The sequence below is a fragment of the Hyperolius riggenbachi genome, chromosome 5, assembly GCF_040937935.1.
Source record: "Hyperolius riggenbachi isolate aHypRig1 chromosome 5, aHypRig1.pri, whole genome shotgun sequence".
NCBI lineage: Eukaryota > Metazoa > Chordata > Amphibia > Anura > Hyperoliidae > Hyperolius > Hyperolius riggenbachi.
In genome coordinates, this window is record NC_090650.1 from 348,548,378 (window position 1) to 348,566,117 (window position 17,740).

A 17,740-nucleotide genomic window follows, 5' to 3' on the forward strand; every position below is an offset into this window, starting at 1 on the left:
TTCAAACCCACCTCGGGTTCTCTTTAAGGTAAAGTTTTTGTTAACATCCTGGCATTTATTTACATTATTTTTTTTTCCCTAGGCTGGTCAGGAATCATTTCGTTCTATCACACGTTCATATTACAGAGGGGCAGCTGGTGCGTTATTAGTTTATGACATCACGAGGTAAGTTCATTTGATAAGCAGTTTGTGCTTTTCCATTAATCTGAGTTGTTTAAATACCTAGATGGCTCTTGTGGGCTTTTTCACGCGTAATATACTGGTGCTTTGCACAAAGGTTTGTGCATTGCCTAAAACAATTTTGCATTTTAAACTTTTTTTTTTTTTTTTTTATGGGTTCAAACATGCCTCTCAGTGCCAGTGTCAAATGCTGCTTGCCTGATAAAACAGTAAAGGTAGCCACACACGATACAATAAAATAATCTGATCTTATGGCAATTCGATAAAAATGATCGGATTTCCCCCAAAAGTTTTATATATATTTATATATTTATTTATGAGTGTTGGATTTTTCAGATAGATATAGATATAGATATAGATATAGATAGATAGATAGATAGATAGATAGATAGATAGATAGATAGATAGATAGATAGATAGATAGATAGATAGATAGATAAGCCAAGGGATGAGCAGCACAAACCGAATTTTATGCAATACTATGCAAAGCATGCATGCAGCAGTGGAGGTCCCCAGACTCCATAAGAAATATATAAATACAGAGGGTACTGCAGCACACAACAGGGAAAACAGTGACAGGGGCTTTTGGTTACGCTTTAACGCGTTTAAGCTCACCAACTGCGCCAAAATGTCCCCGATCTGGTGAGTCCTACTCTAACCAGGCAAAAATGCTAGTTTTTATCAGCGTTCTAGTGGGAACCATGCCAAAAGCCCAGGGGTCAGCTAAATGGGAGAAATGAAATTAAAAACACCTCACCTTCTACTAGCTACTAACTGAACTATGAGCACCGCTCATTTATATGCTTAACTGTGCTAGAGATGGGTGTGGTTATGCACGCTCACAGGGGAAAATAACATAAGCCAAGGGATGAGCAGCACAAACTGAATTTTATGCAATACTATGCATATATATATATATATATATATATATATATATATATATATATATATATATATATATATATATATATATATATATATATATATATATATATATATATATATATATATATATATATATATATATATATATATATTTTTTTTTTTTAAAGTGGAATGGTGTGTAGTAGTTTGTCAATTTCCTTATATATACCCGTAAGCAATTTTCTTTTCAATCCTTCCCCCTCCCCCCCCCCCCACCCATTTTTCATACTTGGGTAAAAATTTAACACGTGTGGTACATTGGTCCGATTTTTTACATGTTGCAGTCAATCAGAAAGATTGATTGTAAACCTTGAATCGAAAAGAAATGTAAAAACCTGTCACTTGTGCTGTACTCCCTTGCTGTTCTGTCACATTTCCTCTTCAAAACATTGACCTTAAAGAGAACCAGAGGTGGGGATATGGGGTGCAGATGGGACACAGACCCCATGTTCTCTGCCTAATGACATGGCTCTGTGTCCCCCAAACGCCGCACTTTGCCCCCCCCCCCCTTCAGCGCTGCGCTATAGCCCCCGAGTTTAGCAACAGGATTTGTCACCAACTCGGAGGTAAACAGAGAAGAGAGTAATTCCCCGTTTAAAACGCCCTCTAGGGGCATTCCTACAGGGTTCCCTGAGCTGTCATTGGGCAGCTCTCTCCCCCGGCCCCACCTCCCTGCCGCTATGAGAGACAACACAGTCTCTCAGCGCAGCGTCGTGACTCGGGTCACACAAGTGAAAGTGCGGTATTGCAGCCCACGGGAGCGGCATTTTTTGCGGCTACCTGATCTGCTCAGCCCTGCGGATCAGGTAGCCTACTTTTTATTTTTTTGGTTTTTTTTGTTTGTTTTTTTTAGCCCACCTCGGGCTCTCTTTAACATGAACAGTTGAGGCTGAAATTATTAGCCTTCCCATCCCTTATGAAATTAGACAACACTATTGATTTCTCCATGAAAATGACCATTAACAACAAGTGTTTATTATTTTGTAAAGGAATGGGAAAAAAAGTTTGCTTTCTTAAAACAAAGTATTTGCGATAATTCAGGTTGGAGTGACCTTGATGTCTCCGAGTGCATCACTGCTGAATATATGCAAATTAACCATTATCGTCCTTAGAAGCTAAACACACCTCCAGATCCGCAAACAAATGCACTATAAAAACAAACAAAACAATGTCCACTAGTTTGATTTGGATGATTTGATTGTCTTGTTACCAAACATGTTTGTGTTCATTATTTTATCTGATTTTTGTTCTACAAGCATGGATATCTATTTCCATAGATGAATGCATGTCAGTGTGCTCTATTGTGAATAAAGTTCCAAAACGAATGTTAAATATGCTGCACTGATAACAATGGACACCAAAAGGCATTTTTAAAAACAATCCTTTCTAATCCAAATGTTTATGGTCTGAGAGGGTTGCAGCAACTTCTGCCTTCCTCTCCTCAAACCATATCCACCATCACTCTGTAATGTAATTTGTACTGAGTGGAGTGCAACTTCCAATCTAACAGCCATAGGGCTTCATACACCCCCTAGGTTGTTCCCGGACGAGCTGTCCAGTTGGAGGTACCGGATCTCCTCGACTTGCGTATTCTCTTCCTTACCCCTCCCCTGTCATTCACCTCACTGTCTGCCCCCTCCCCATAGCAAAAGAAATGTGTTGCTAGCTCGAGGTGCTACATACAGTTTTTTCACTTGGTGACCAATGGAGAAGACCGGTTAGGCTAAGCTGGATTTCAAGAGTCATAGTAAATATCCATTCACTACAAATGGGACCGGTTTGCTTGGCTTATATGTACAAATTTGTATTTGAAGAATATTTTTGAACTAGCTGTGTACTTATGGGTTTTTTTCTGTATTTAGGAGAGACACATTTAATCACCTCACAACATGGTTGGAAGATGCCCGCCAGCATTCCAATTCAAACATGGTGATCATGTTAATCGCCAATAAAAGGTAAACTCTAGCTTTTTTGTTTGACTGCTTGTTTTTTTGTTTTTTGTTTTTTGACTGTATTTTCCTGATGCTTGTATTATTATTATTTAGTATTTATGTAGCGCCGACATCTTCCGCAGCACTAGGATTAGTGGCATGCTTGTTTCAAGAGTGCGATTCAGCCAAAGAGATCAGCAGGACTGACAAGCGATTGTTTAAAGAGAGTCTGAAGCGAGAATAAATCTCACTTCAGACCTCATAAATAGCAGGGGCACGTGTGCCCCTGCTAAACCGCCGCTATCGCGCCGCTAAACGGGGGTCCCTTCACCCCCAAATCCCCTCATTTCAGCGGGGGAGCGCTTCCTGGTTGGGGCAGGGCTAACCGCCGCAGCTTTGCCCCACGCGCGTCTGTCAGCGCGGATCTCCGCCTCTCCCCCGCCCCTCTCAGTCTTCCTTCACTGAGAGGGGCGGGGGAGAGGCGGCGATGCGCCGCTGATAGACAAGACTGGAGGCAGGGCTGCAGCCGTTAGCCCTGCCTCCAGGAGCGACCAAGTCTGCGACCACGTGTCGCAGTGGGGGGTTTGGGGGTGAAGGGACCCCCGTTTAGCGGCGCTATAGCGGCGGTTTAGCAGGGGCACACATGCCCCTGCTAACTATGAGCTCTGAAGCGAGATTTATTCTCGCTTCAGAGTCTCTTTAAAAGACAACTGAAGTAAGGGGGTATGGAGGCTGTCATATTTATTTCCTTTTAAGTAATACCAGTTGCCTGGCTGACCTGCTGATCCTCTGCCTCTAATACTTTTAGCCAGAAACCCTGAACAAGCATGCAGCAGATCAGGCGTTTCTGACATTATTGTCAGATCTGACAAGATTAGCTGCCTGCTTGTTTCTGGTGTTATTCAGGACTGTACTACAGCCAAATAGACCAGCAGGGCTGCCGGGTAACTGGTATTGTTTAAAATGAAATAAATATAACAGCCTCCGTGTACCTCTTTCTTCAGTTCCCCTTTAAAAGGAAACATCCATATCCCTCTCAGTTATGGTTCCATTTAAAGGAATCTCAGCACTGTTTTTGTAAAATGTATAAAATGAACCTTCAGCTAAGGGTGTTTCCTAAATAGCATGGACCGTTGGGTGGTGATGAGCATTACTTAAATTTGAGAGCTGATCCCTAACTAGTGCCAGGTGCTCTGGATGGAGAATACAGCGTTGCACTTATATACATACTTGAATGCCTTCTAAGCCAGGAAGCCTTGTATAGCGACAGCGGATTTTGCCTGGGTTGCTGTCAGTCTGGCTTCCATTTACTTGTATATGGAAGCATGTGCATTCTAATACATGTGAATGGGAAGCAGTACCATGGCTGGGCTGCTGGCAGTCTGGCTTCCATTTACTTGTATATGGAAGCTTGTGCATCCTAATACATGTGAATGGGAAGCAGTACCCTGCCTGGGTTACTGGCAGTCTGGCTTTCATTTACTTGTATATGGAGGTGTGTGCATCCTAATACACATGAATGGGAAGCAGTACCACAGCTGGCAGTCTGGCTTCCATTTACATGTATATGGAAGCGTGTGCATCCTAATACGTGTGAATGGGAATCAGTACCCTGGCTGGTTTGATGCTGTTGTCACTGTACAAAGTGCCTGGCATTAAAATGACTTTTGCTGGGCTCGCTCTGCTTTATAACATTCTTTATAATAAAGGAAAAGTATTAGCATACCTCTTTTGGGAATTGACTTCAATGACGAGCAAATTGGACTGTGATTAGCCACATGCAACAAAACTCATGCATATCTAAAAGCGTATTTCCTACCTTAAACAGGCCATACACGCATCAATGTTTATGGGCAGATTCCATCACCATGAGCAAATCTGCCGGTTATCTGTGATGCAGCGAGCCACATCGATTATAGTTTTAGACACTTGATACACCCACTGCCATTTACCATTGTGTAAACCCAACTGGATGGTTCTTCTACTATCTATTGGATGAGCATGCTCCTCCATCCTGTACTGATAATTGATCCGCCCTGCTGCATTGTGTTGCCAGGTACTATATCTCTTTCCCCGATTTTTCACGTTTATATATGATAAATCTCATACGGAATGCAATACTATGGTACAGGCTGTGTTTTCAAGCACACAATCGCATGGGAAATTTAGCATGAAATGGACATTCACTATGGAATTCACAATCATTGGTTTTCATACAAATGCACCCTTTTGTTGTGAAAATTCACTGAAAAATTGCACACGTGGAAACCTCACCTAAAGGTTATTTAAAGGAAATCCAAGCTGATAATACCTGAGGCTTCCTCCAGCCCCATAAGCTCAGACCGCTCCCACACCGCCGTCCTCAGCCTTCTGCAGAGCCAGTACTGGGTCCCGTAACTTCATCCAGTCGCGGCCAGTCTGACATAAGAGAAGTGTGCTCTTTACGTATCTCCCCAGCAGCCGTCGGAGAGATAAGTAGAGGGCGCACTTCTCTTGCACCATCTGGCTGAAGTTACGGGACCCAGTACCAGAGCTGGAGAAGGCTGAGGACGGGGTCTGGGAGGGATCTAAGCTTATGGGGCTTGAGGAAGCCCCAGGTTTGTATAAAACTTTTATCTTTGATCAGCTCTGGTACACTTTCAGAACAAATTGCTTTTATATTGCGCTCCATTATGTAATGGCTTATTAATGTATTGTTCTTGCCAAAAGTGAGAAATGACACTGCAGCCAGAACGACCTCCCATCATTGACAGAATGAAGCACAAATTGATCACTCTACAGTGAGAGACAGCTTCAGACAATGGAAACTAAATCTCAGGGCTTTTACAGGAGACCCATAAAGTGCGTACACACGCACTACAAAAGGAAACGACGGGTCCGCTGGACCCTCCCACTGGGCGGTCTTTAGCCGACAGTATGCACGTGTGTACGCGATGTCGGCGGACTGATAAGGCTGTTTCTGAACAATCCGCTGAGCGGATCGTTCAGAAACAACCTTATCAGTCCGCCGACGGCGCGTACACACGCGCATACTGTCTGCTAAGGGCCGCCCAGCGGGAGGGTCTGGCGGACCCGTCGTTTCCTTTTGTAGTGCGTGTGTACGCACCTATAGTGTCACTGTATGAGAGCAAAGTAATGGGTTTATTTGATTAGTGTGTGCCTCCACCTTTTTTAACTGATCCCAAACATGAAGTGAAAGGGGTTAGGATTTTGCTCAGAAGCAGACTGAGCCCATTTATACTGCTATTTAATGAAATGAAGATCTTTTCTTTTCAAAGCGGTTACCGTATTACTAATTAACAAAGACCTTGATCTGCCAGGCCTGAAAAAGCCACAGCCTTGAGTATGCTCACAGCCCCCACCATTGCAGCTCGTTGCCCCTTCAGCTCTGATGTCGCTGCTAATTGTGCCTGGTTGATCTCATTAAAGGTATTAGCGTGAAAGACTACATGACACCAGATAGGTAGTTTTGCATGTTCTCAATGCAAGCCGGTGAGCTGCAAGTATTTCTGTTCAAGATTAATGTTTTTATCAATCTCACAGCCTAGTTTAGTGCTTCAAGGATATAGGCGCAACCACAGCACAGTGCATGTGCTATGTATTACATCTTTCACATAGTTAATGTACTGTGACACTGTATAATCCCTGTATTATTTACAAGGGCAGTACATGATGCATAACTGTGAATGTGTTGGAATGCTCTTATAGTTTGTATGGATTTCTGTATGAATAGCTCCTCAGATTCTGTATGCCCGATTATGCTGGGCTACTGACGCAACGAATGCGGGGTAACTGTGGTACAAATGCAAAATATCTGAATACTGCGGTGTGTTTGCATCTGAGTTTGCATACACTGGCCAATTTATTTACATACTTTATAGCCAAGCACCAACTATTAGCAACTGTCCCGGCTATGCGGAGTTGGTACTTGGTTCACAGATCCACTGCTCGGTTATGGTTTCACTTATAGTCGTGTGTGTACAAAAATGACTGTTCTGTTGCTATAACCTTGGCTACATACCGAGTTTTAAATTAACTTTTGCTCCAAAAGATGTGCTAGGGCTTATTTTTAGGGGATGTCTTATATTTCTATCAGGAAGTGTTTCTCAGTAGAACATTTCCTGTTCCTTTGTACTGTGCTGTTCCTGGATTTGAAGGTATGCTACTGTACAGATCAGGCACCTGGCCTGTCATCCCTGCACACAGCTGGTAACCTTGCCATGTGCTGGGATGACAGGACCGGTACCCAGTTGGCACAGCACTGCTGTGTCCTTGCTTGCTGACCGCCTCTTCCTCCTCTTTAACTTTTGCTAGGGCTTATTTTTGGGGTAGAGCTTTATATTAAAAGCATGCTCAAAATTCCAACTAGAACTTTTTTTTCAAGGTAGGGCTTATTTTCGCTGAAACAGTCTAGTTACACTTGTGCAATTCACTTGAGCTACAACATGGTCTCTGACCAATACTGATGCTAGTTCATAATCAAAAGATTAAAGTATTTAGATTGTAGCTACATCACATTGATGGTAACTTTCTCTTTAGATAAATATAATTATTTAAGCCTGTTATGTGTTTACTTGGATTTCCCAATGTCTATTATTACATTGTTATTAAAGATTAGAAGCCATTCAGTGAGAAAAATGTGCAATAATAGAGGAACTTGGGAATGAGACAAATACTTTTCACACCTCTCTACACCGTGCATAATGCACATGCAGGAAAATAAAAGGATCAATAAGGCATGATATGAATTAGAACATGCAAATGTAATGGGAAAATGTATGCTGCCTGTATAGAAGCATTTCCACAGAGAAACACTCTATAAATGGATCTACATGCAAATAAAGGGGTCCAACAATCATTCACTTCCCTGTAGATTATTAGAGGAATGTATTGAGAATGCATGGGAGAAACTGCCTGATCAGGACAGGTATTTCATACACTGCTGTACTATGATATGCTGATGGCCGTTGCCTGGCTGTCATGCTAATCTGTTGGCTTCAGTAATAGGGTCTGCTCTCTTTTTCCAGATGTGCAGCTCTAAAACTACCAAATAGGGATGGTCAATGAGATGTCTATAGTTATCAGTTGATGGGCATTTTATGTTAATATACAAATTTTTGCAGCTTTCTGTATTTGGTCCGATTCCATGCTACATATCTGCATAACATTAGCATGACGTCCATCAACTTAACATCTCAATGACCATCCCCATTTAGTAGTTTCTGAGTTGCACTCCTGGAACAAGTGTGCAGCCATTGGAGTTTGCACTGATCTGCATCCAGAGTGAGTGTTTCAGAATGTAATCAAAGAGGAACTTTAACCCAGGATTGAACTTCATCCCAATCAGAAGGTGATGCACCTTGTTTCCAAAACAAATCTTTTCTCAGATAGATCAGGAACATATTGTGGTGAAACCCCTTCCACAGTGGGATGTCTGGGCCATGGGCCTGACGGTGTGCTGCCTCTGTAACTTGTTGCATTGCGGGAAATCGCTTTCCAACTGCCAGTCAATTAGCATCTGCCTTTGTGCATAGAAGGACTAAAGGCTCGTACACACACACACTGGATTTTCACAAACGACTGGTCGTTTGGATGTTTGAACTTCTGGTCGTTTGGACGTCAAATTGGGCGTGTATACGGTCGGTCATTCAGCTGATAAAATGGACTTTGAACGATCCACCAAGTGGATCGTTGAAGTCCAGTCTTATTAGCTGAACAACCGACCGCGCAAGCACCCGATTTGACGTTCAAACGTCCGATCGTTTGCGAAAATCCGACGTGTGTATGTACCTTTTTAAGACAATGCCGCCTTTGACAGATTTTAGAATGTAAACCAGGGAGAGGAACGATCTTACAATGGGCAAACACTGAGTGGGGGCTCAGACACACTATAAGCGCTTTTCTGAGGTGTGTGTGTGTGTGTGTGTGTGTGTGTGTGTGTGTGTGTGTGCTTTGCGCTACTGCGCAGCACGGACACCCTTTGCATGGGGAGCAGGGCGGGCGTGTGTACGCGGTGGGGTGCGAGCGGCTGTGGTCACAGGGGAGGGGAGTGAGTTAACACACAGACCTAGAGCCCGCTTTTAAATGGGCTTAGGTCCACTAGTACATAATAATTTTATTAATTACGTTAATTTCGCTACACTTCCTTTTTAACAGCCAAGCAGGTATTCTTTTCAAAATGGAGTCTGCATTGATGTTCCACTGTTGAAGTTTATTTTAAGGTGACTCTGTAGCAAATCAATGCATAGAAATCTACTGCTATCCTGAAACAGAAGTGTTTCACAACAGCACAGATGCTGTTTCTTATCCTGAGTGCCGCCTGTTTTGTTATGTACAGCCAAATGAAAATCCTCCAGTCCAAAATGACAACTATGAATTTGAGACACAGCTGAACTTGCTTGATTGCCACATGATCCCTCTTCAGCCCGCCCACCTGATGACTCATGATGTCTAAGTGGAAAGAAAACAGCATGAGTTATCGGTGGGGAGAAAGTGAGGACTGATCACCTGAGACTCTCCAAACAGCAGGCTTGATTGACCTTCAAGATTTTGTCATATGGCAAGTTAAAGCAGAAGAAATGGTGTCAAGAGTAAGAAATTGCATCTGTGCTTTTAACAAACCCTTCTATTTCAGGCCTTTAGGATCTAACAGTGAATTTATGTGCGTGGATCCTCTATAGGGTTAATTGTGTGGGGATCTGACCATTTGTTTCTGATCATGCTCCCGCATGTATAGGGTCATATTGATGGCAGGCAGAAAAATATATAGTAATCTAAAACAGTGTTTGAATGGTTTTGTTTTAGCAGTACTGAACTCAGAACTTCCTCTCTGCTCTAAAAGATAAACAGCAGCATAATAACTTTTAAAGAAAAACATTTCTTTGTTACAGCTTACAGAACTCCTGCAATAATTCTGCAGTGTGTCTATTTCCTGCTTTTATGGAAGCAGATAAAGGGTTATCCTCCTGTGTTTACATCTTAGCTGTGTCTGTCAAGGACTGCTGAATGTCTGTGCTGACACAGCTGAGAGATCACATTTCACTTGTGATTACTTGAAGATGAGGGGGGAATAGACTGGCTTTTCTCTCTAAATATACACTCAGGGTGCATTTCTCTCGGTCTACCTTGTGTCCTGGGCAAGAGTTCAGGGCCACTTTAAAGCGGAATGAAAGCCAGCATTTCTTCTTTGCTCTAAAAAATTATTTACAGCATATTATATACAACCAGCATTTTTTTTTTTTTACTAGAACAGCATTCAAAGGGTTACACACAGTACTGAAAAGTTCAGTGCAGAGAAATCTGGACTCATCTGAAGTGTAGATAATGTGATCTTGTGTTTACTTAATTGTATCAAGTGAGGAATGTGACACATTCTCTGACTGTGCAGAAGCTCCTGGACACAGACAGACACAAAGCATGTCTGCCTTCAATACATAATGAATAAAACCAGTTATGAATAAAATGCAAAGTCGTCTCTCAAAGCAAAAAACTGTACTTTTGGGAACTTGTAATTTCTAAATGAATAATACTTATGCACAAATGCAAATATAACCGTATGGCATATAAAAAAGTAGGAAAACATGTTTTTATTGAATATTATGTCAGGCTTTTATACCGCTTTAATAGGCAATAGTTTTCACATCATTGGATGACACGTCATGAAATGCATCTGACATGTATGTTTTGCACACAGCGATTTGGAATCAAGAAGAGAAGTAAAGAAAGAAGAAGGAGAAGCATTTGCCAGGGAACATGGCCTTATATTTATGGAGACCTCTGCTAAGACAGCCTCAAATGTGGAGGAGGTAAAATGCATTCTTCTACTCTGCTTCCTTCCTTTTATAATTGTAACACCACTTCTGTACGACTGCTGCCTCCAGTACACAATTGTCCATAACAAAACATACATGTCAAAGATTTGAGACCGGTGACTACAAAATGGTCAGTCCAGGCTTATGAAGCAGATGGATGCCATTCAGATAACTAAGGTCTGCATCTTCTATGCGTGTATAAATGTAAAACTCCTTGCAGAAAATGTAGTATTTCCAGAAGTACCAAAATTTTACTTTGGTTCGGTACAGCCATGCAGTAAGAATTTGGCATAGTGTTCACCAATTTGTGCAAATGTATATTTAAACAAAACACATGCTTTTCCAGGAGTTCCCCTAGTCATGACCATCACTACTCAAGGCACAAAGCTAATATTGGATGGCTATGATCTTTGGGCTCTTAGGTAACCTAACAAATTTACTTTGGCTCTGTAAAGCCAATAGCACACGCAGAAAATATTTGGCACAGTATTCACTAATGTGTGTACTGCTACTGTGTTTGTAAATAGTGAAAAAAGATCTAGTGTCAGTTTTAGACCATAGCTGACTGCAAGTGTAAAATTTGAAGTTTATTTTTTAATGTAATGGAATCACAAGTTAGAAGTTCATTCCCAAAAAAATGTGTAAAAGGAAAATAGAATGGAATAATGTGCTAATCATCTAAACCTAGTGTTCAATTTAAAATAGTTCAGAAATAACATTAGATGCTGAATCTGATAAATATCCTAGTCTTCTCATAAACATGTATACAGCATATTTGTGTCTTGAGTCTCTGACGTAGACAGGATGTGGTACACCACTCAGTAAAACACTATGTGACCATTTAAGAATCGCATTCCTTAATGTAAAACCTATTTCCATTAAATCAGAGGATCTGGAGAAATCTTGTACACAAGGCTAGTGATGGTCATGGCTACGAGAATTCATGGAGAAGCATGTATACAATGAACAGAGGCGCCAAAAGTATAAGATTAGATTAAATGAGCTTAAAAACCAACTTAAATGGCAAAATTGAAGGAGGAAGTGGTGGTCTTACCTCCCTCAAGCAGACACGACAACGACTGCGATTCAGACAGTCAAACACATTTATTAGGAACTCCAAAAAGAAATGCAACGCGTTTCGCAGGTTCAACCCCGCTTCATCAGGCAATATAGGGAGGAGTATCAAAAAATCTGCACAAGGATTCAAATTAAGGCGCTTAATTTGAATCCTTGTGCAGATTGTTTGATACTCCTCCCTATATTGCCTGATGAAGCGGGGTTGAACCTGCGAAACGCGTTGCATTTCTTTTTGGAGTTCCTAATAAATGTGTTTGACTGTCTGAATCGCAGTCGTTGTCGTGTCTGTTTGAGGGAGGTAAGACCACCACTTCCTCCTTCAATTTTGCCATTTAAGTTGGTTTTTAAGCTCATTTAATCTAATCTTATACTTTTGGCGCCTCTGTTCATTGTATACAATTTTGAGTCCACCCTTGGTGGAGGGTTTCTACCCTTTCTTCCTGTCTACAGAGAGCGACTTCTTAATCCTGAGTGGGGTCAGGACAATCTCCCCACCTGCCTTTACAGTGGTTGCCTGCTGGTGACCCTGACTTGTGAGTATCTAGCAATACAAACTTATTGCCACCTTGTCCAGTACGAATTACACTATTGGGGCTCTTGGTGTTCCCTGTTTTTATGGAGAAGCATGTGATCAGTTTGGTCAGATGATGGATATGCAAGTCTCTGATTTGCTAGTCATGATCATGTGCTAAAGCAGGATGTGATCACAGAAAATCAGAGCTTTGCAAATCAGAAGATCAAACAAATCGCATGCTTCTCCAGGAGTTTTTCTAGATATGATCATCACTGCACTAGGTACAAAGCTAATATTGGATGGCCATGGTCTTCGGCTCTTAGGTAACCGAACATCAAATACAGACTTGTTCCTGTAAATAGAAATCACAGCAGGTGTTGGGAAACATATCCAAAAACAATATCTGTGTTAGCGTAAAACTCAGTCATGTAGAGAAGATATGGTATATGAATTTGACCTAAGGACACCACTGTCTTTACTGGGCCCAAGTTAGTCTAATGGTGGCCACTAATGATCCAATTTTTTTCATCCAATCTTACCTTTTCTAGGGAATGCCTAAATTATGGATTTAATATATTCACTCAATTTACCCTTATACAATATAGATTTGGTAAAATTGGATGAAAAAGATTGTATCGTTAGTGACCACCATAAAATGGACTGAGGAAGAAGAAATTGGATAGACTTTGCCTAAATTATAAATGCCATGTCATCTGCACAGAATGTTTTGGTGGTTTGGGGTGCATCGGTACACGTCATGGGTAGCTTATACATCTGGGAAGGCACCTATAATGTTAAACGCTTTGTATGATTTTCAGAAGTTGACATCCATTTGGGCAGTTGCTAGCCAGTGGTGAGCTTGGAAGAAAGGACATGTTCACTGGTGAGAAGAGAAGTGGATGGGTCATGTAGTTGGGTTCTGTATGGATATTTAGTACTAAGACTGCAGACCACAGAGGAGAAAGTTACAAAACTCGAGGTGTGACTGAGGACTTGCACCAGCATTTTAGAAGTGTTGAGTGAGACAGGGATGAATGCTGAATCCTTTTTTTTTCTTTTCTTTTTTTTAGGCATAAGCCAGCAAGACGTGGTTAATGAATGAATGTAACATTTTAAATGAAAGAGCAGAAGTTATGGGACATTTGTTTGATTGAGAGAGAGATTTAGATGGTGGTAAAATAATAAATTACTTTTTATTCATGTCAAGATGAGTTGATTAGAATTGATTTATAAAGTCCCAACATCTTCCGTGGCACTGTACAGAGTAGGAAACCATCGTGGGGTACCTAGTAATACAGACAATAGTATATAATACGTCATTGGTAGACCTAGTATTCACGGTGACCAATGTAGCAAGATGATTAAAATATATAGTAAATCCCAAGATACGAGAGTGGAGATTACACTGCCCTTGTGAGCTTTTGAAAATACGGAAGCGCATTGTAAAAATACGCATGTGCGCCGCAATGCCATGACCTCTCCTGTGTCGCCATAGACTTGCATGACTTCTGGTCCGCCGCAGAACCGCGCAGTAACGTAGGTTTGTCCTTGCATCTGGGATGTGGCTATTTACATCACTTCCGTCACATCGCGCCACACCGACTCAGTATGAAAGACCCCATAGACTTTTTATTGACCTGCGGTGTGGTGCTGTAAAATTACCGCATCACCCCAGTGTGAAAACAGTCTTCTCTTTAAAATAACTTTTCAGCACTTTGCAATTGAAAAAGTATCAAAAGTAGGTTGAAAAGCTCTATCAAAATTATTTTGAGCATTTTCTTGCTTCCTGGTGACAAAGGCATCATATTTACCATGTGTGAGAATATCACCTAGGAGAAAACATGAGAAAAGGTTAATTGCATATGGGCCCGAGTATCTGTCCAGTACATAGTATCCTGATACCAGAAGGTCGAGGATACAATGATCTCAATGGCTGTGATAGTGGAGGTTGCCATGCATAAAGACTTGTCATCATCGCCCCATCTCCCACACGTCTTGTGCACACCTGTTCCTCTTTCATACAGCTTTATTTGTTCTCCCAGCAAAGACTGTGTGAATCACCACAGCGAAGAGCTCTTTGATGTTCTGTCAGTCTGCACAAATTATATGGATACACATGGCTTCTCATTATGTGTACCTGCTCAGAATATGTTGTGTCCATCTCTTTTTCCTGCCTGTGATGCTTGCTCCCATTTTTGGTTTTCCTGCGTCATTGCTCTGCTTGTATCTTTTTATTGAAGAAACCACAGCTTCTTTGTTTAAATATTAAGGTGGCCACACAGTTTATCTAAACAGATTATATCAGAATATAGCAGATCCAATCACTGGTTTAGTCAAGCTGAAACTTGTTTGATCGTTTTCAAGGGTAGAACTAGTGAAAAGCAGCAGAAGTCATGTTGAAGGTGGACTGATGGCTCTCTGCTGGGCCACGCTATACTAGTCAACACTGTAATGAGTAGTTCTCGCACTGCAACTTCTAAAACTTGATCAAAACTTACTCCCTCCATTCCTTGGTATAGCTTGACCGAGTAGAAAACCTTATCTCACTGGAATTTTGGTCAGGTATTGTCAGTGTTCGATCCACACATTTTTATTCAGAGGGTGGACACTTTTTAGGCCTCTTTCACAGTGGGACGTTGCGTTTGATGCAACGTTAAGGTCGCATAACGTTCCCCTAATGCAACGCAGTGAAAGACTATAACTTGGACGCTATAGTACATTCTTTAGCCCTGCGTTTGGTGCGCCGGTTTCATCGCACAGTGATGGAATGAAAACGGCGCATGCGTTAAATTTTTTTTTTTTTTTTAAACCTTACTGAGCATGTGCAACACACATAACGCAGCAAATGTATTGCTAAACGCACAGCATGCAGCACTGTCTAAATATTGCTACATGTTACACACAACGCAACGTGTGCACTGTGAATGTCGCACAGACTTTGTATTGCTGTGCTTTAGCCTGCGTTATAAAATTTTCTAACGTGCGACTTTAACGTCTCATTGTGAAAGAGACCTTATTGTATTTGGTAGATGGACAATGTGAAGAAAATTCTTAAGGCGCCCATACATCCAGACGATATATGGGCAGATCGACCAAGAGACAGATCTCTCTCTAATCAGAGAATATGTTACCTGCCCATACACTTCAGGCTGATTACCGATCAATTTCATGCTGAAATGAACCTGCAGTCGGCCTTGTGATGCCGCATACTCCACCTCACTGGCCCAACGCTGTCCCCCTTAATGTTTAGCGTCCCCCCCCCCCCCCCCCGTGCACTATACATTACCTTTCCTCAGTCCATACACGTACCCCCGTGGTTGCTGTAGTAACATGTATGTCATCAACTACGTGGTACGTGCATGGACTGAGGATCCAGCACAGAGGTGGACATGTAATGTATAGTGCACTAGGCACCACGGGGGCACATTGACCATTAAAAGAGAACAGCGTTGGATGTTTTATCATTAATCCCAATATTGCTCGCCATTAGCACTGCACACCCGACATCTTGTAGCATGTCTGACTGAATCATGCGACCAATTTCGGCCCAATTTTCATTTGATTATAATAATCGAATCTCGTGGTTGATCTGCCGCCAAGTTGCCTGATCTATGGCCACCTTTAGGATTCTACAGAAAACTTTGAGATTCGTTGTTCTCCTTGTTGCATACCAAGAGATAGATAGATAGATAGATAGATAGATAGATAGATAGATAGATAGATAGATAGATAGATAGATAGATATTCTTAAATGCTGCTTTGTGAAGGGGTTTGGATGCCTGTTTATCTGGTTTATCGGCTATCACCATACAAATACTTGACACTGATCCATGTGTATCTAACTCGTGGTAAGACTGCATACTATGCAGTCTTGACACACCTGCTGCTCGCCAAATTATTATGGTACTTTGGGCTTTCTGGTGTTTTAGATAGTTTAGGCCCCCCTCCTACTCCCAGCAATACTATAGACCGGCTTCTGCATGTGTAGAGCACATGTCAGGTGGGGGCGATAAGACAGTTGGTCGAGCCTAATGCAACAGGTCCGCATTAAAGAGTAGCCAGTGCTGTTAAAGAGTCTGAAGCCAAAACAAATTCTTCTTCTTACAGGCTATTTATCTTAAGCAATATAAGTAGAGCTGAAATGCCACATTCCCGCGGCAGAACAAGGTTTTATTACCCCCCAAATTTCCAGGGCAAAAATTGGGGAGAGCTTCCTGTAAGAGGCAGAGCTTTGCGCTGTAGCTCTGCTTCTACTGGAGTCGGTCTCTGTCGCGTGCGGCTTCTCCCCGCCCCTCTTAGTTTTCTTTCACTGAGAGGGGCGGGGAGAGGTGGAGATCCATGCGCAGATTGACTTCAGTAGAGGCAGAGCTACGGCGCTAAGCTCTGCCTCCCTGGGCAGCAAAATCCATGACTTTGAATATCGTGGCTGTTTGCCCCAGGGTTTGGGGGGAATAAAGCCCTTGTTCTGCCATGGGAATGCAGCATTTCAGCTCTACTCATACTGCTTAAGATAAATAGAAGGTAAAAAGGTTTTATAATGGCTTCAGACACTCTTTAAGTAGATGCTGTTTAGCTTGACATTCAATAATACCAGAACCCAGTCAGCAGTAGTGTAAGCTGTAACTGGGTGAACACCTGAGTGAGGAATCATGAACAGTCCATAACCTGTAGTATAACCTTTCTCAATACAAGTTGAATTACGAGTCAGTGGTTTGCCGCCTCTTCATTTGTTTGCTGAGCAGTTGGTCTGGAGTAGGCGACCGGGTCGAAGCATCGGCACCGGCCCCCAAAATTGATATTCCTTTGTCTGCAGCATCTGTGGATATTTCTGTAATTATACATTGTATAAACTGCACAGAAATTTATGTAACACTGATTTTCACTGCAGACTGACTTGAAATAGTTTTAAGTGAAATCATGCCATCCAGATGTCAAAGCCACACTCTCTAGCAGTAACACTTAGGGCCTATTCACACTTGCACAAACGTAAACGCGTTACCTGCAGCATTTTTGGGGCGATTCTGGAGTGATCGCGGTACAGTGCTTATAAAACGCTGACTGAAATCACGGAAGTGTCCAGTGATTTTTAGATTCGTTAATCACGGTAAAGTCACTCAGTCAACTAAAAACCAATTCTATTACAATAAGAGTGATAGACTTCACCACCTCTCTGCCATCAGAAAGGTTATTGACAATTACGGCACATACAATTGTATGATGCTGTAGTGTTTTTTAGCAGATTGTAGGAACCCAGGGTCAGAGTTTAATTGTGGGCCAGCAATTATGGCGGAATGTTTCTGCCG

General features: G+C 41.9%; 1 protein-coding gene across 1 annotated transcript in view; it reads left to right on the forward strand.

Annotated features, from left to right (window-relative positions):
• The window catches only part of RAB2A (RAB2A, member RAS oncogene family), an 81,414-nt gene that overhangs the window by 33,942 nt on the left and 29,732 nt on the right, over nucleotides 1-17,740 (forward strand). Inside the window, exons 4-6 of the mRNA XM_068237429.1 lie at nucleotides 83-165; nucleotides 2,967-3,059; nucleotides 10,729-10,840. Coding sequence (XP_068093530.1) covers nucleotides 83-165; nucleotides 2,967-3,059; nucleotides 10,729-10,840 — 288 coding nt within the window. The remainder of the gene's footprint in view (nucleotides 1-82; nucleotides 166-2,966; nucleotides 3,060-10,728; nucleotides 10,841-17,740) is intronic.